This window comes from Carassius carassius, chromosome 9 (genome assembly GCF_963082965.1).
Source record: "Carassius carassius chromosome 9, fCarCar2.1, whole genome shotgun sequence".
Classification (NCBI taxonomy): domain Eukaryota; kingdom Metazoa; phylum Chordata; class Actinopteri; order Cypriniformes; family Cyprinidae; genus Carassius; species Carassius carassius.
The window spans coordinates 11,616,809-11,637,415 of NC_081763.1; the positions used below are offsets into that span (position 1 = coordinate 11,616,809).

Consider the following 20,607-nt stretch of genomic DNA (forward strand, 5'->3'; position numbering starts at 1 on the left):
TGAATAAAGTAAAAAAAAAATACCAAAATGTATTTTCGATGCTTCAACAAATTTTAACAGACCCTCTGATGTCACATGGACTACTTTGATGATGTTTTCATTACCTTTCTGGACATGGACAGTATTCGTCCGTCCCCGGCAACTCACTCCAGCCCACCGCCTCGAGCGTCCACGGCGGCAGACTCCCTCGCCCTGCTCGATGGCACCGTGGATTCAACCCAGCGGCGAGGGATCTTTGGCAGCGCGTCCCCCTCCTTCCTCCCTGGTTTCGGCCAGTGTAACAATATAAAACTTCACAATTATGGGAAAAAGGAGGCGGGAACCGGCGGACATCCAAATGAAAGCGTTAATAACCAAATAAACACAAAACAGCGCGACAGCCCCTCACGGACGACTGCCACGCACAAACAAAACCAAAACACAAAATAAAGCCCAGGCCTGGTCCTCTCTCATCCTTCACTGTCATCGCTCCTCTTTTGTATCCTTCCGATCCTCCTCCGTGGGACTCGAGACCTGTGGGTCGAGCAGGTGTCGCTCATTTCCAATCACTCCACCGGCCTCGCTCTGTTCCCACGGCTCTCGGCCCCGCCCCCGCCCCACTCGTCACAACAATGTTTGTAGGTGTCCAGGTACAGAAACTGAATACTTAAATAAACAGCATTGCTTAGTCTGTATAAATGAAATATAGATTTCTTGTTAAAACTTCAAAGTAATTCAGTAAAAAGCAGTGAGTGGTTTTCTCCCATTTCATTTCTTGGATTAACATTAAGGACACTGACAGCAGCTAGTAAATTTGGCGCGGTCACTTTAAGAGATAATACATCCAATATGGTACACATTCCATTTTTTTGCAACTATTTACTTTCACTTAAGACATAACCGACCATTTTTTCTAGGATACTTTCAAGGTGACAATTTTGTATGTATGTCATTTCAAGAGCAAGTAGAGACAAAACTCAATTCAGTGTTTAATGGCTGTAGACGCACGGGTGCATAATTAAGCTTTTCATGTCTTGTTGTGCTTGTACGTTTAAACTTGCGAGGTGTATTAGTTCGTTCAGGCACGGGAGGAAGCGAAGAAGAGCTCAGTTTGGTGTGATACATTATTGCATTGCTATATCATTGAAATTGTGATATGACACTTTTTAATCATGTAAAAATGTATACTGGTATTTTCGTGGACGGTTATGATATAGCACGCCCCTAAAACCAAACATATGTTGTTTGGCAGAGTATTTGAGGTAAGAGCTGTAGGCACAGCCCTATTCTGGAAAAGGGGGCACGGAGCAGCAGTTCATTTGCATTTAAAGATACATGCACGAAAACAGCGCATTTCTGCTTCCACTCAAAATAGGGATTTTCAAAATTATATAATAAATGATCTGTCGGGTATTAAAACCTCGCAGACACATTCTGGGGACACCTGAGACTTATATTACATCTTGTAAAAAAGGAATCATTAAACCAGAATAGAGCAGTAATCGGGCCTTAAAAGTTAGGCCCGACAAGTACATTTTGATTGACAGCTTTTTAAAAGCTCGAACCCGTTTACAGACCGACATTATTCAAATGTGCGCACGCACACAGCTCTTTTGCCTTTGTCAAAAATGAGTCATTTATTCATGTTTTAACATAATTTATTAATAACTAACGTAGACTAGACCACTTGGAAGTTGGAATAAAGAAATAAAATAAGTCATCTGTGACATCTTAACAAATAGGCATAGGCTCCTTTAGCCTATAAATAGACCAACGCACCAATAAAAACGAGTCTTTTTTAACAAATTAAATTAAGATAAATTTTAAATTAAGATGGGTATTTGGCAATAACGAAATTAAGATAAAGGCTCCAGATTTGCTTCGCCACTAGCAGCTGACATTTAATAAAAAAATAATGCCAACATTATAGATATATACTCTGTCCACATTATGCATTTAAGACTCAATGAATATTTAGTTTTCATTTTAAAAAACTTTATTACTCACAGCGATTAGGCTAAGCCTACATGTTTTTGGAAAATGATTGAATCCACTGTAGATAGCGTTCAGTGCATTCCTGCGCTCACTGATGGTGCGTAATCATTCACTCATTATAAACATGGTCAAAACTTTTTCCACACCTCAGACTTTGCTTTAGTTGCTGGTGCAACCAAAACACAATCGCCAGAGGCAAGCCTCCGTTACACCTACTCAGCATCCATTTTCACATCTTTCTCGCGCTAATCGAACACATCACCGATTCCATCGGGTCCCGTCAGGTTTGGGCAAAGATCTTAAGCTCTAAACCAGAATCTGTTATTTAATTCATAAACAAAATGTAATAACATTTAATGTAATAAAAATCTTCATAGAAAATAATATTTTTTAAAATTATATAGAATTATTTTATAAAAACTGTGATTTAATTAAATAAATAAATAATATAATAATATCTAACCATAATAATTTTGATAACTAAAGCAAAAAATAAAATAAAAAAATAATCACAATCATATTTGCCAAAATAAATTGCAATATGACTTTTTTGGCCAAACGGTACCATCCTACACATTAAAACAAAAGTAAGGAAGCTGACATCAAGAGCATTTTGTCATTAAATAAATGCTAGTACATTAATTTATAAATGATTTTGCAAAATAGATAACAGCTAACCCAAACTTAAGAAAGAATTTATTAAATATTCAAGGGGGATAAAAATAAAGAAAGCAGTATGTTCTTCTGTCACTCCACAGCATCTCTGAATGTGCTTGCACAACCTTTGTGTTACGATGATAGCTTCGTCAAAGACACCTGTATTATATCAAAAACTACGGATTTACTTCAGCAAGACATGGACATGCAGTAAAGTTCAAAAAGAACATATAAAAAAACACCTTAAAGACACATAACCCCCAAAAAATTGAACACAAAGCGAGAGTGCAAAACGCTTGAACTTGCCTGTTGCAAAAGCATGGAGCCCATTACAGGGGCTTCTGTAGATGAAATGACCTTTCATTGGAGGAACAGAACTGTACGACATGTCCCCAATAGAACAAAAGACCTCGCTGCATGACTGAATGGATTGAAACTTGTTTTTCCTTGATGGGCCTGCATATTCTGGATCACATGCAGCTCCAGGCTTACTGGACATCATCAGAGACAAGCAAAGCGAGGTCCTCTGATACTGCATAACATCAAAAAAACCTTGAGATGATTAACATGATGATAGCTGATTATTTCAACTTGGAGCACTTGGCTAAACTATGACAGAGAGCTCTCGTAAGGCCCTACATTAAGTTGTTGTAAAATAACAGCAATAATAAAATAATTCAAGTAAGAATGCACTGATTCTGGTACATATAATTATTCTTATTTATATGCTAGTAAAACTGCTATGCTATTTTGTTCAAATTAAATATTAATATCTGAAATAGTTTTAAATCCTACACATACATTTTGGCATCATAATATTATAATGTACAAAGAATGGAAATTCCTTTAGACGTTTGCTTAATTTACATTTAACAGTGTTAACTTTGTTTTGAATTACTAGTGTTAACTAATTTTAGCCGAGAACTTATATGGTACTGATATATTTTGCATTCCTAGATACAAGACAGTCAGCAATGTACAAAAAATCACAAATCTTTCAACTATTTGTCTTATAAACTATTTTTATTACAACTAAAAATAATCAAAACTATTCCTCCATTCTTTAACCTAACCATATTGTAAACAGCTCATTATTATTTTTTATTTGACACTGCAGACCACAACTTTTCATATTTGCCATGCTGTGCATCTCACGTTCACCTCACAATCGCCATTTAATCAAGTACAATCATTAAATCAAAGTCTAATTGAAAACAAAGTAAGGTAATAAAATTACATTTAATTAAATAGTATTTTTATTATTAAAATATAATGTATTTTTTAAAAAAATTATAAAATACAAAAATTATCAAATATAAGACAGCAATATAATATAATATAATATAAAAATATAATATAATATAATATAATATATGCAATGTAATATAATATATAATATAATACGAATAGGGGTGTAACAGTACACATTAGTGGTCGACCGATATATCGGCCGATATTTTTCAAATATCGGCATTGGCCGATAAGTTTTTCTGTTTGGCCTATGCATTCATGGCAAATGATTGTGTTACAAGTAATCAAAGACAGGAGCTCAATTCACAAAGTGTTGTAACTTGCAATCACAGCAGTAAAATCCAAACTCTAAAAAATTTCGGCTCATTATGACACTGTCGTTCACAGTGGTTTTCAAAAGTAATAGCACTTCTAAAAAATATTAAGTAACACTCCTCAATGTGTTAAAAAAGATCATCTAGAGAATACGAAATGACTCGATACCTGCTAGCTGAATAGACAGACCAAGTACTTGCATCAATGTTAGCCACAGAATCACAACACTCCATCTGCTGTTATATATTAAAAGCACCTTCCTGAGCTGGTTTTATTGGAGCTGTACACTCAATAAAATGTCAATCACATCGGCAATCACAAAGAAAGCACACGTAAAAGAACCAATGAGTTTGCATCACAGCGAGCAAATGGGCCAATCAGCGAAGAGTCCTCGGGCAGTGTTGATGTGGAGTGGGGCACAGCGTAGAAGGTTGCCACGGCATCCACTGACATTCAAAGACGTCATAAGGGGGACAGAGGGTTAATAGAGGTTGTTACCGGTTCTAATTTTAAACGCTAGAGAGTCAGAAAGAGGCAAGCGAGGAGCGCTGGGGAGGAGAGAGCGGGGGCGAGCAAAGAGCCGAAGTAAAGGTATGAATTAAAGGAGCATTAAGAGGGGGCTGAAGGGAAAAGAAAGGGGCGAGGATGAGAAGAAAGCTGCAAAGTACGCCAACAGATGTAGGAAGAGGGACAAAATCCACAGGTTTTGTTTGACTGAGTAACAAGTCAAGAAACAAGCTTCACCTGAGACGAGACAATTATATGCAATTACGCACACAATCATAACAACGGGTTACTCGGCCACTGTAAGACCAAAAATCTTCTTCGAAACGTGATCTGTAATTGCTACAGCTGTGAGTCACGTTGCACTACTACTACTATAACAACAAGCGCATTTAAATAAAGCTACGCTAATCACTTGTTTTCCTAACACAGCGCTAATACATGTACATCCAAATAATGCCTTGTCACCAGTTACAGTGCAGATTTTAAAATATGACCACATTTTATGGACTAAAATAATGCTCACAGTTTTAATTTAATTAAGGGTTTTAGATGCTTAAAAGAGTTTCATACAGTGAGGACTAAAGCTATATATCACAGCTGCAAAACAATTTGCAATAAACCATTAATTCCAGGTAAATTGGTAAATTGTGGTTTTTATATTATCAAAACAATGCAGCTACTGGTAGAGAATAGCATCCAATCATCTAAATTTGTTTCCATTACAGTTTATGGGCTTGTTTTTTTCCAATCAATCAATAAGAATAAGAAGCCAAAATGTAAAAATATGTGACTGTACAGCTGACTAATGTTAGTTCTGAAAACAGAAAAATTAACAATAAAAGCTAAAATATACACTGAGCTATCCAAATCAATCAATCAATCAAATAAACTGTCCTCACAAGTCGGGTAAGGAAAAGCACAAAAGTTGCTGAACAAAATGCAACCAAATTGTGCTTGAACAGATTTATACTCATCTTTATACTCAAGTCAATCCAGGGAAAACAACAACACTTCACAAGCACAGCACTATCAAAATCAGAAAATGCAAACGTTCACATACTGCAGCTCTTCTTTGTAGGCCCAGATTGATTCTGAAGACTTTGGGGCTGATTCTTGAGTTAAAACTGTACAACTTAGCAGAATGGAACTGAGACTGGAATATACCACACAAACTAAACAAATTTAAAACACTGGGCATCATACACTTGCTGACTTTGTAAATGGTTACAGAGAAAAAGGACTGAGGATCACACACTACCAGACTTTCAAACACAACAATCTCACATACGCCACTTTTCTAAGAGACGCATGACAAATGGTAAAGAATATTTTCTTCAACTGCCTTAAAATATCAAACACGTTTGATATCCTCAGACTGGACATCAAAATCAGAAGCAAAAAAAATAACCGAATATGTGGCCATCATACACAAAAAAATATGCAGACTGGCTTTGACTTTCAGCAACTAGTGCTGCCTCCTGCACACTGGGCAAAAGTCACATAGTGCATTCCATTAAACATGCAAACACCTGGAAGTTTTATCAAATGAGACAAAAATCCATTAGCAAGCATCGACACGAATGAGCAAAATCTCTTACCGGGTGTGTTTGGAGAATTCATGGATGACGCCATGCGTCTTCTCTGCCTCTGAAATTCTCTAAGTAGCAGGAAAAGATGCTTTCTGGATAAACCTCAATGTGCAAACTCAGGTTCGTCTGGTTTCCGAGGCAAGCTAAAGAAGCTCTAAAGGGGGTCCTCGGCGTCAGCCATGACTTTAGACCTCACGAGGAGGGCTGTGATGGCTGGCTGAGCACCCTCACTGCAAGAGACACAAACACATTGAAGTTAATGGGTCTGAGAAGGTTTGCAATGCAAGATTCAGTAGAATGAGGCTGTGTTCTGTCTGTAAAGCAAAAATCATTTAAATAATAACATAAACTAAAGCAAAACAGCTCATTTGTTTTTCAAAGAGAGAATAAAGTCCCCTAGCTGGCTATTAACAGGGCTTGTAAGAGTCATTAATGCTTGTGTCTGAATTTTGCGCTCATAACAGGGTCGGATGTGCCGCTTTCAAAACAGACCCTGAGGATGTTAATGGATGACTCACCCTGCCTCTAAGTCAGTGGAGACGCACTACAATACCCACGCTGCCTAGCAGCGACTGGATATGCAGCAGGGTAGCACATTACCCATGCTGCCTTATCATTCGACCATGAGCCCTGCCCCAAGCAAAGAAGAGAAAGGTTCTGGACCGTCTAGTTTTAGTGATTATTAAAAACACTGGCCCACACTTCCTAAGCCTTAGGCCTGTTAAGCATTCAAGTAGATAATATTATGCACCGAAAAGCATTCAGGTTTGGGAATTTTAACATTCTTAAACATTTGTATGCAAAACAACACATCAACAAAAAAATGTTTCTGTGCACACATCTGCAAGACACTTTTAAACAATATGCAAAGACTTAAAAAAAAAAATTTGTATTTTATTTTATTCATTTATTTAATGAATTTGCAATAAATCAAATTAGCAGCTCAGCAAGCTTCGAGTTGCCTTGTCTTGCCTGCACTGGGACAGTAGCCTCTCCTGCTGGCTGAATCATGCAAATGCTGTCTGTCCTCCAGCATAGTAATTTGTCTAATGACCTAGTACGACTAGAGCATATTTCCTTTGGTATGGAATAGTTAATGCAATCAATCACTTCTCTTTAATTATTGAGTGGTCAACAGTATTCTAGGTATGTAGAGTTCCTACTTAAATGAATCATTATCTGTATGAACGCGTGTGTGTTATCATCTCAGATCCAATAAACCGTAATGAGTGACTTATAAATGTCAGAAATATTTGTGCAGTTTGCTTTGACGCACTTATAACGTAATTTGAAGTTTGGCCAGAAATGTACGGTTGTTGGGTTTCTTTTGCGTAATGTTTCGACTGCTAATCTCAAACTGCAAATCCCCAAGTTATGAGTCTCAAAGAATGTGGCTTAACATAATGGAGGTCTACATGACGGTTCCTTAGAAGTGTGTTTGTGAAGTTTCACAACCTACATTCATTTCTGATGTCCACCAAATCAGGTCATGAAAGATGTAATAGAATGGACACTTAACGCAAATAAAAATGAGCTAAAATATCAAAGCTGTTTCTTTTATAATTAAATGAGAAAATGTAAATAATGAATTACTGCATGCATAAACAACAGAATGGCACAAAAACAAATATATATATATATATATATATATATATATATAAACACAACATTTAAATTTTCAGTAGTATAGTATGAAAATTGGATATTCATTTTGAGATTTGCTAAAGATGACAGTGAATAGTGTTAAGTGTTATAGTGTTTGTTTTATTGCAAATTAGTGTATTTAAAGATTAACTGAGCGTTAGATGAAGACAAGGGTAAAAACAAGGAACATGACATGCACAATTAAATATCAACAACTACACATAAATGTTATATATATATATATATTTGTATATCTTTTTGCCAATAAGGGAGATCAAAGTCCTTTTAGGCAAGTCGTGCCACTCGGCCGCCATCTTGGCAACGCCTCCGGGCAGCTATTTCAGACTAACAAGACCAGGCTCCTATCTAAATGAACGGGCAGAGAGTCAGAACTGCACTTTCAATGGTCACCGGGACATAAAAACTGCATGTATAGAAACAGCAGTAAAATATGATAAGAATCGCTGAAAACGTTTAATGACTTTGCCCCAAAATAAGGTTTAAAATGCCTTTTTCTCCACAGTTTATACTTTTACTATGTATGCGCAAGGCTTCACGACACCAACTTAATTTATGTCTATCCATAATGCCGGTGTCTTTTACTTAGAATGTAAGGTATATTTGTGGTCGATATAAAATGCTTTAACTGGTAGTCCGGTGTCTTCGCGTTGTTATCACCCTCTTTTATGTGGATTCCATCTGATCTTGCACACACCACAACTCGCTGTCGCCAAATCATCTCCGCTGTCGCAAAACCTCAACTGTGCGCATGCTTCAGTGGAACCAGACGATAGGCTTAAATGTTTCCCGGCTTGACTGTTAAAAGCAGATGATTGGCTTTCCAGCAGGAGGGGCGGGACATGTGCATACAACCGCCATCTTTGCCGTTAGGAGTTTTCCTTATATAGTTGTATGGAGGATTGAGGAAGTGGCATGTCTCTGGGGAAATTAATACTTAAAAAAACAACAGCAATCATTAACTAACAACAACCAAACAATTAACTAGCAACCACCCTAAAAACACATAGAAATGCAATAAAAACCACTCAGGACACAGTACTACTAAATGGCATGCACAACTCACATTTTCTCATAAAACCACAGAAATGAAGTTCAAAAAGATTCATTCTGGAAAGTTTCCATCTGCAAATAAATCTAATGGAAGAGCTGAAAGCTCCTCCTGCCCAAATCTTTGCCTCTCCCTCTCCACTCTCGTACAAACGGTCAGGCTTGCTGCCAGAGCACTGATCAGCGTTTAATGGTCTTGGATGGATGGGACATTTGAGGAGAGTTTAACACTGGCTGGCCTGTCAATACTCCCGCTTGAGAGAATCATCCTTCCTGAGGTACTTAGCTCTCTTTCTTTGCGGCTGAGAATATGAGAAGGCACCAGTCACTCAACGAGGGTGTGAATACCGTGGGGGTGGAGATGTGTTGATTAGCGCACACTAGAGTCCGCGATTGATGTTAAACCCTCACGCATCACTCTGAATGAAGGTTTCCAGACCATCCAGGTCCACTAATTCTCCATCTGTCACAAAATAGTGACACACGTCTTCAAAATGTTTGTTGTCTAGTGTTGTTCTTGCTTCTTGAGGCCTTAGTATCTCACTAGAGATGATTTATACAAATTTCCAGATTTGATTCAGATTTAATTATTTATATTTCAGTTATGTCGGTTTCGCTCATATATGAAATAAATTCCCTCTCAGTTTTATCTAAGTAAATGTTTCAGACTGATTCAAACCAGTAACTGTCTTTTAGAGCTATTTATTAAAATAACTCATAAGAGTCAATCATTTCAGGATTCAGGCTACACTGTTTTTGATTCAAAAAAAGAATTGGCCCATTGAAGTAAAATACAAGTTAAATCAAATAAAAGCAAAAATAAATTCTCTCCGAATTTAACCTCCGTAAATGTTTTGGACTGATTCAAACCAGTAGCGCGTTTTCGAACTATTCATTAACGAGGTCAACGGATGCTAATTTCACTTTTACATGTTGTTTGAACATAAATGTGTGTTGGCAGTGAGTGTACACATCTACCCTATAATGCTATAAATCCACCCAGTGGTTTTTATTTAATCCCTAAAAATAATATCCCCTTTTTCAAATCAGGCCGTTCTCAGCTTCTTGTCTGATTGACGTCACACGGACGAAGGCCATGATAGTTGATTGACAGTGCTGTCTTACCTTAGAATTACCCTGTGTGAGCTGTCACAGTCCGACCGCCATTGTTTCACTGCGGGAGCAGATGTAGACAAGAATGGCTCCATAGTGATCGAGGTGTTCTGTTGTTGGATGTTATAATAAACATAGCAGTCGTCATTTACTCCTGACATCTGAGCCGCTGAAGATGCAGTGGATGACTTTTGTTTGTGAAGGGAATGTGCTCCCAATCTACCTAAATGTGTCTGTGTTTTCGCAAATCATTCGTGATCCAGCTTCACCTCAAGAAGAAGTGAGCATAAGGGTTTTTAATGAATCTTTGCAATCGCCGTTTCTAATAACGTGCTAGTTAGCATACACAGTCTCTCAGAGCACAGTTCGTCACCCCATAGAAGAGAGGGGCGGGGTCAGCAAAGCTCATTAACATTTAAATCAACATTCAAAAAACAGGTTTATTTTTGCAGAGCTGTTTGACACCAGGTAAAAAGTTTTTTTTTACTCTACGATTGAAAAATTTTAATCAAAGTATGTTATAGACTTTTCATTAAGACCCTAAAGAATCATATCAACTTGTGGAAAATGGGCATCCGATGACCCCTTTAAAAGAACCAACTGAAGAATAACATGAAGAATAACCATTCAGGATCATTTCATAAACTGGCTCACAGAGGTAAAATAAAATTAGAAATCACTATGTGACCCAAAACATTAATTTAAAATTATACAATCTTCTAAATCGACAATTTACATCCTCATTTTCTTGCAGTTCATATAAAGCATCTATCCTGACTACGGTTTATTTTCTAACTCACACAAAAACCATAAAGAGCTGCAGAAAGCGGTCACAGAAATTTGCATTATGCAAGTGACATGAAGACTAGGGCTGTCCCTTTTGTGAAAAAATCTTTTTCGATTTTTAAGACATAAGTGTTCATTAAATGGATTGTAAAATCGATTTTCCCATGTCTAAAAAAAGATGTTTCCTTTTTCAACGTCAAATAACGGACGAACGTAAAGAGAGCGCTGGAAACGCACAAGTCAGCAATATTTCTTATTTATTGGCATGAAGTTTTGTGCAGATTAACAAACAGCAACAGGAGTGCAACATTCTCGAAAAAATATATATGCAGAGGGGACGGCTGTCATAACAAAAGAAAAACATCACTGCAGGCTTCAACCCGGCTGCATTTATGATTTAGGCATTTCAAAAATCTCCAAGATTATTTTAAATAATGGTTCAATCCATTTCAAACAACTGTTTAAAAAATGAAACTTTAAATGGACTTGAGAACAGGCCATGTGTGTTTTTTTTATTGAACGTAACCGACACTTAGGCTAGGCGGCACTAGGCAGGCATGAAACGCACAAAAAGGCTAGGGCCATTACAAATTTATTGAACAGGAAATCAAGTTGATTAACATTTTCGGGGTCCAGAGCAGAGCGTTTTTTATTTACTATATGTCCAGCTGTTGAGAAGACGCGCTCCGACCGCACTGATGTCCCAGGGACACTCGGGTACAGCTGCGCAAGGTGGGGGTATTACTGCCAATTTTCCACCACAAAAGCCGGTCGCTGTCAGCTTGTAATGGTCCTTTTCATAACTTTCAGAATCTCCTGTAACAAGGCGAATTCGCGTCTACCGCGCCGCGAGACCTCAATACGCGCGTAAACACGCCTTTACATTGACTTAACATTGAAATCATTCGCGCCAGACGCTCTATTCACGTTTGGTGTGAACGCAGCATAAGAGGTCGCTTTCGACGTCACTGGGTCTTATAGGCGCGTAAAATTGCTGGTATTTTCTGTCTAGCTTAAGCAAGGCATACTGCACTTTCGGAATTCTTTATTTTCTTTTTCTGCTTGGTTGTGAGTTTTGTTATATCTATATTTTTTAATTGTTTAATTATTTTAAAATTAATAGTGTACATATTTGGTTAAAATCGATTCCCTATTTTCATTTTCGAAACTTTTTTTTGGTTGGTCCGATCGATTGTGCAATCGATTTTCGAACTAAAAGTGACAGCCCTAGTGAAGACTAAAATAGTACAACAGATTTAGCATGCTGCTGCACTCCCCATCACCTCCTGGGACAGACACGGCGGGGAATAAGCGGACCATTCGATTGCAGGCCAATGGGTGAGCTGTTCCACAAGAATCAGGTGAGAGCTGCCTGGTGACCCAAGAAGAGACCCAAGGAGACAGCAGAGACAAAAGCCCTTGCGTCATTCCCCTGAGATGAGATCAAGAGGTTTGTTTGACTTGATTTTAAAGGAGACCCTTCAGATTCAAAGCTGAGAGCCGGAGTAAACACTCATTTAACCAAATACAGATAATCAAGAGATGTTTCGTCAAGCAACAAGCATGTTCATAACATACTACAACATTTAAGATCTATAATATTTACACCTTTAGTTGGGCTCCAGAATTAATCGCATTTCTAATCGTGATTACAATTATGGATACCACAATTACATAATCGTTCAAAGCAGAAATTAATCATTCAAAGTCCACTTGTTATTCTGATGCATTTTTTTTCTTTCTGCATGTTTTCTTAAGTGGTTTTCCCATTATTTTAATTTGAGGAATAACATTATAATACCACCCATATTTTTACCTTTTTTTATAATTTAAAGAAGAAACCAATCTGATGTATAGTTGACATTTGAGGCTTAATACTATAAAAAAAGCATTAAACGGTTTTCAGTTAGTGTTTTCATATAAAAATATGCCATGCAGTTGCATCAAACAATGGTATAAACATCATTCAATGTAAATTGTTATAATCGTATTTAATAAATCACAATAACAATTTCAAGGGAATAATCAACAATTATGACTTTTGTCATAATCGTGCAGACCTAACCTTTAGTAGCAGGTGCACGTAGCCAGGTAAGGTTACAGAGTCCTTGCCACTGTAGAGCAGTCAAACCGAAAGCCGAAATTGGTAATTAGCATGCAGCATGGAGCATGTTAGGTATGGCAGCCACCCAAGAGAGTGGTGGTGTCCTCCATCAGACCTCTTGAGTCTTTGCCCGCTGTGCTCCAGGATCCAAACTCAGCTCACTATCCCTTTAGCAATGGCTGCCTAACCCACCAGGCATTTCAGATGTTTTGATAAAAAAAAAACACTGAAATATGATGACACCCTTGCAAGGGGCTCCCTTTCTAAAATATAAATGCAGCTATATTTCAAGTATTAAGGTCCATAATACTGTGTAATAAATGTGTAAGTATTATCTGGGAAATATAAATATTAACTTTGAATTAAGGCAAGCCACCACAGGTAAAACCACAGTTTTTTCATGCACTGGTCAATTTTAAGATTTATTATTATTTTTTTTTTTGGCTTTTCACATGTTTTTTTTTTTTCATTTCTTCCTAGACTAGTGGAAAGAAATCGTGTAAAATAGACTTTTAAGTATTTCTTTTAATACACTTTATCTATTTGTATTTGTAGATATCAATTAGGGTACATTCAACAGTGAGTTTATTCTCATGCACTGAACCAGAAATCTTCTCATCAATAGCACTTACACCAAACTTTTACCGTTTCATTGCCATCTAAATTATGAAGGTTTTTACAGAGAGGTTCCTCATTTCCTTGTTTGTTGCATATCATTGTTTGTTCATTTGCCTGATTTTATACAATATTACATTTTTAAAACATGTACATCTTAAGGTGTTTTTTTAAGGTATTTTACCTGTATTTTGAATTACTCATTACATTGTGTAGTGTTTTACGGATAAAGGACATTTCTGTACTTTTAATGGAAGATGCACTGGAAATTTTCTGCCAGTACATTATCCGTTTTTCTACTGATTTTATTTGTCCTTACAGTGTATGGTGAACATATCAGTAAGTTTTACCCTATTCACCTGGGGTTTCCTTTCTTAATCTTTTTCTTTTAGTTCCACCAGTACTGATGAATGATCTCTTGACATACAAGTAATAGGAAACATAATAAAATACAGTACTGTACAATTTGTCAATATTAACACGTACATAATAAAATAATAAATACATACATTAATTCTTAATATTTAAATATATATACAAATAATAATTCTTAAATACAATAAATCAACTTCCCCAGACTGAATTAATCCAGCACATACCAGAATGCAAATAAACCCACACAGCATAACAACATTTCACTCCCTCTTAACATGCTGAATCTCTCACTCTCTTGCTGTCGTTTCAATCACGATTCAGTAGTGCTGCTCTGATTCCCTGCAATGCATCCTATTATAATGTAGTTACCACTATTGTGCCGTTAAGGGTCATGGTATAGCCTACTTACTGCAATTTCAAGCAAACACTCTGAAACACACCTTACACACATTGGTCACTATTACTCAACGCTTACATGGCACTTTACTCAATTGTTTTTGAACCATGTACAGAGCAATAACAAAAATCACCACTCAAATGCACAAATGCATCTTGTGGACGAGGAAGTGGATTTCTCAAAAGGAATCTGGCGTTATCCCCGCCACAATTGGCAATATTGTGCAGTTAAGGGTCGTGGTATAGCCTGCTCACAGCAAATTCAAGCAAAAACCCTGAATAAGAGACCCATAACAAATATAAACCCAGAAGTCTGTTGGGAAATTCTGTCTGTTCTTTTCAATAACCTGCTGAAATATAGACCAGTATAAAACTGTAATGTCTAAAATAAGCTGTGTGACATAGTTTGCCAAAAAAAAAAACACTATTCCCTCACTCAGTAATTCACTACATTTTGACAAAGAATGATATTCGGATTCGCACAGAGCTCTGTTGAGAAACACCACACAATCCAGGCATTACTAAGAATTACAGTTAAGTTTAAATCAGATGTCAGAGAAACCAACAGGAACGCTTACAGACAAATACACACAAAAGATATGATTCAATTCAGGATCGTGAACAAAAAGAGTAATGTGGCCTGACATCACCTGATAACTCATCTATCTCAAAGCCCTGACCACAATGCACCTAAAGCAACAAATTCATTCAAATAAACAACTCATAAGTTCATTATAATTTAACGGCGGTGCTGTATTCAGTCATCCTCTAAATTTAAATCTACAACTGTACACATTCAGAGGAACGCCTTGAGTGTCATGAATCTAAGATGGCAAAACGAGACAAACAAAAAGTCTAGGTTACTTTTTTAAATAACCTTTTTTTATGTTTTTAAAAGAAGTCTCTAATGGTCACCAAGGATGCATTTATCGGTGTACCATAAAAACAGTAATACTGTGAAATATACTAAGAATTTAAAATAACTTTTTTTTTTTTCGTAGTAAATTTCAACAGTAGTTAGTAATTTTCAACAGTAGTTACTCTAGTATTCAATTCATTGTCACATGATCCTTCAGAAATCAGTCTATTGTACTGATTTGTTGCTTTTCAAAGCTGAAAACATTTGTACAGCTTAATAGGATTTTGGAAGCCAAGATACATTTATTTAAAGATTCTTAGATGAACAGAAAGTTCAAAAGAAAATACTGTATAGAAGGTACAAATATCCATTAAATTTTAAATATATTACAAAAATCTATTTATATCTCCACAGATTGAAAATAAGCATTGTCCAATATTAAATTTAAGATTAGTTGGCTGTGAGCTGAAACTCCTATACTATTCTTGTTTTTCATTGCAAATGAGTTTTCCTTCAATGTAGAACCTGCATGAGACACAGCTACTGTACATCATCGCCTGCTTACTGTCCGTTTGATCCATCCATGCTCACAAGCTCATTACACAAAATCTGAAACACACCTTGATTAGTCAGTCACTAGATTATACATTGATTAGATGCCACATTACTCAACTGTTTTTAAGCCTGTAATGTCCAGAGAGATTACAAAATCACCAATCATCTGCACAAACTGTGGAAGAGTGGATTACCCAACACTCAATCTGGCTTGAAATTTACCCCTACCCATAAAAGTTTAAACACTCAACAGCCTGCTGACATCCTGACAGGGAGTTGTTGGACGCCTTGGAGCAGTCAGGATCATGAAAGAGAGTCCAGGTCATCTGTGTAGTGTAACCACAGCAACATCGGTTTTCACTGCGTCAAAATATTTTTGGATTTCCACACTCCCTACATTCCACACTCACCTCCTGGCCCAGAGGGGTTACAGTTGTATTGTTAAGCGGCTGAAGGAGCTGGTGTGGCTGTGGGTGGTGCAGAAGTTTGGATCTTTTCTCCGTCATTCTACACCCAGAGACTATTCATTACTAGAGCTCACCGTGCCTTTCATACAGAAACGCAAAACAGACCAGCATTCTGCATTCCATTCTGACAAACGACGTCGTAAAGACGAGGGTGTGAACGTAGACGTGTAGGTGAGGAACAAGACAACCAAAGAAGCGGAACAAGTTTTTACAATACACACACAGACACACAACTGATAGAACTACAGATGTCCAGTGCAAAAATTAACCTTTAAGTGTTTCAGTCACCTTTTATTTACCCATTTTAAAAAAAGAAAGTATCTAAGCTCCTTTAAAGCACAATTACCTTACATTTCCTACAAGCAATGCGTAGTTTCTTTGGAAGAGCGGATCAAAGTCCAGGTGCCTGTCAGACCAGATTGAGCCAATCAAAACAAACCACAGAACAAACAGACAAAAATAGACATAACTATGTATACTGTACGATAAGCGAAATGCAACTGAATAAAGCTTCCAAAATAGTTATGCAACTCTTTATTGCATCTGCGGTTACCTAGTGCAAACATATCACATGCCTAATCACATTAGTTGGTTGGACAACAAATATAAAGCTCTAAACAAGTGAATTTCCTTGCTTCTATCTAATCTGTTCAACATTAGCTTGAATCGGTACAATCAAAGCAAATGTGATCAGATTAAGAAAATACTAGGACATCCTTCACTTCAGAAACCACTGTCTTGTTCTCCTTTTCTTCTCCCATTACAGACTACTGCTGTGACATGAATAAAATGAACATTTGGTAGTCACACTCAGACTTTCCAAGATGTAGATGAGTTTGTTTCTACAACTGAACAGATTTGGAGAGAAAATTAGCATTATCACTTGCTCACCAATGGATCCTCTGCAGCGAATGGGTGCCGTCAGAATGAGAGTCCAAAACATCACAATAAATTGAAATGAAATCGAAATTGTGCCTAGGCAGAAGCTGCGATTGTCATGCGTATCGTTCAGTGAAGCACGGTTCTGTGATCAGCAGTGAATCTACATCGGAAGGCCAGAGGGCGCTCTCTCTGAAAATCCAAATATGCCCCGCAGAAGAAACCCAGGAAATGCCTGGAAAGATTCAACTGCTTTCATTGATTCAACATGACTAATAAACACACAACTGCAACAATATATGATTTATCTGAGTTCTTATTATTACATTTTTCACAATAATACAGTATATCTATAATGCAATGCTAATCGACATAGCCTTTATCACATCTTAATACAGTGAAATGTTGCGTGCCTTATTCTAAGAAGCCGCATCATCTCACAGAGGATTTGTTTCAAACACTTGACTGACGTTATGAAGTGATTTTGGAATAAAAACATGTCATTAAATGGGGTATTTTGGTAGAAAATACGCAAACAGCTTTCATAATTACAGAACGATTTCATAATCGTATGATTATATTGTCTATATATATTTTTTGCGTAGCTTGTCAGAGAACTATAGCTCTGTGTAGTAAAAACTGCTCCATCTGAAAGCAGGTGATGAAGATTTACTACTAATCATAGAACCAGCTTTACTGACAAGATGGGCATGACAATGGCATTCGATTAATCGTGCAGCCCTAATAATCCACATGACTCCAGTCCATCAATTAACGTCATGTGAAATGAAAAGTGACATGTTTGCAAAGGATGGGTTCAAAATAATGCTTCATTCAGTGAAAAAGCCCATCCCCTGTTGTCCTCTCACAACAAATTCCACTGACATATTTTCTTTAGAGCTGTTCAGGAGGAAGTGTTATTATTGATAGAGAAAATGTATTTTAGCCTAAAATCAAAAGATTAAATTAAATTATTAAAATTTAAAAACATCTTGATGCATTTGTTTACTACAAACATACAGCTTGTGGACTACTTGCATTATTTGTGGATTATTGTGATGTTTTTATCAGTTCTCATTCTGACGGCACCCATTCACTGCAGAGGATCCGTTGATGAGCAAGTGATGAAATGCAAAATTTTAAACTCAGCTACATCTCGGACGGTCTGAGGGTGAGTACATTTTTGGGTAAACTATTCCTTTAATACCCACACCTTAGGTTTAGATCCAAAATACAGGAGCACAGTCCAGGTGTCATGGCTAAATATGAAATCCAGCTGATTTGCACAATAAATCAATACTTAAGATATAACCCTTTCATGATTTTCAAAATCTAAACAGGCACATCATTGTATCAATCCCTGGACCTATTGCTTTGCCAGTACTAAAACCAGATGGTGGTCCTCCACAGATCCATAAGCAGTGAAGAGGGTGTAGTTTCCTGGAAATAACTAATGGCCTCAACTCTCTAGTAAATGTTACTAAAACAGATAGCGCTTGTATCCTTGAGCACCTTCATATCCACTACGACCCGACCCTTCTCACATCCTAAAGAGCAAACACTCCGTTTTAAGCTACTTTAATGGTTGATCTAAACCACCCATTAAGTCAAAAATCTTTTAAATGCATGTAAAAAAAAAGGAACTACTTGAGATTCTCAGAATTCAGAAGCACCACAATAAAGTGCCACTAAAAATATTTGTTGTTGCCATTCAGCTAGCCAAATTACTGTTACATAATTGCATCTGACCTGGCAATACTAACCTACAATGATGTGTTATTTGTTACACCCATCTGAACTCACAACATAATAATGCTATAATAGCATCACCTTACATGCACATAAATCTTGACAAATGAGGCACATCCTGCTTTAGCCGAGAGAAAAATGTCAATCTCAGTGCGTGAGTGATACACCAGCCTATTCCTGGGACTTGATCTGATGAGTTAATCAAGAGAGAGAAGAAAAACTGAGAAATGATTTGATTACTTGAAGTCATCAGTCAACCCACTTGACAAGAGGTGCAAATGCTGAACAGTGGACAGCCTTCACTTGACCTTTGTGAAATACAGCTATTATCTCATAACCAAATGATAATCATTGAAAATGTCACTGTTGAGACATTAAAATATCACTGCATCCAGATAGAAAGACAGACAAATATACACACAGAGAAAGAGAGAGAGAGAGACTAATAACATAATTTTAAATAAACTCGTACCAAAGTACAGAAGGTTCTCTCCCATAAAAATATTTAAGGTAAAAATTTGTTAGAGAAAGAATTCAGAATTTTTGCCTATAATCATCAAATAGAACATTATGCTGAAACAAGACCCCAAAACATGTAATCACTGAATAAAATACTTTAGACATAGCTAGTTTATTTTCTGATCCCTGTAAGTTATCACAACCTGATTCTTTTTTTCATACATAACGTTAGTTGCGCAATAAAAGAAGATCATGGTGAATATGATATAATCGCTTCTCTTCCAGCTGCAGAAACAACATCTGCGCTACACTGGAGCTCAACCCGATCTCAACCCGACTGGACAAAACGCCCAAATAAGACACCAGGAGACTGATGGTCATGAAAATATCAAACTCATCCCGTCAGGCGATTCCCACGGGTAAAGAAATGGCGATAGTTTGCTCTAATGCCAGGAACTCGGGACTAAATCAGACAAACTCTTGCTGTTTGTTTAAGCCTGTCAAGGATGCGAAACTGACAGTGTGAAGATGTCTTAATGCATCACAAAATCAATCTGCTGTCAACCTACCGTGTTTCCCTGCGGGTGAGACCGCTGCCTGTCGGGTGCATGTCAAACCCAGGAGCGAACAGACAGAACATAAACCATCCCTATCAGACGATGGAAATGTTTCTTTCTAACGTTACTTTACCTGATACTTGTCGTTCCGCGCGCCGTCACGTTCCGTCTTATTCCAGCGCCTGTCTTCCACTTTCTCACTTTTACAAAGCTGTTTTCCTCCTCTGTTCACGAAAAGTACAAATTTTCCTGTCTCAACTCTCTCTCCTCCATATTTGCAGCTTCTCCACCAACAACATAAATGACGTGCTATCGACGGTCACGTGACCACGGCTGTGGGTTCTAAAAATAGCGCGCGACACGACAGATTACAACCCGCAGAGCGGGTCTCGCGGGTCTCGTAGATGCCGAAGTGAAGACCGCTGTTAATTATGATCGTTTCTTCCGAGTGTCTGAGGTCGCTACCAAGCACGGCCTCCAGTTTACCGGGACTTTTCTATTTTTTACATATGTATAGGCTTTATATATTATTGAACAGGAACTAAACTGGTTTTAGGGAGGAGGCCGCCCCCTCTCGGTAGGCTGCTAAGCATTGTGATGCGTGGGGAGAATGAAGTGGGCGAGAGAGGATGCGTGTGCCTGTTTCACTTATAACATTTTCTTAAAGGTTCTTTATTCGATTTCAGCC

At 37.4% G+C, this 20,607-nt stretch overlaps 1 protein-coding gene across 4 annotated transcripts in view; it reads right to left on the reverse strand.

Annotated features, from left to right (window-relative positions):
* The window catches only part of LOC132148950 (histone deacetylase 5-like), an 81,316-nt gene extending 60,956 nt beyond the window's left edge, over positions 1–20,360 (reverse strand). For 2 of the 4 annotated variants that reach the window (XM_059557763.1, XM_059557762.1), the window contains exon 1: positions 6,303–6,520. In XM_059557763.1, coding sequence (XP_059413746.1) covers positions 6,303–6,336 — 34 coding nt within the window. In that variant the 5' untranslated portion in view covers positions 6,337–6,520. Of the gene's footprint in view, positions 1–5,764; positions 5,877–6,302; positions 6,521–20,052 lie in introns of those variants that run through there. The other 2 variants (XM_059557764.1, XM_059557765.1) reach the window with 2 other exon arrangements.
* Between the last annotated feature and the right edge of the window lie 247 nt (positions 20,361–20,607).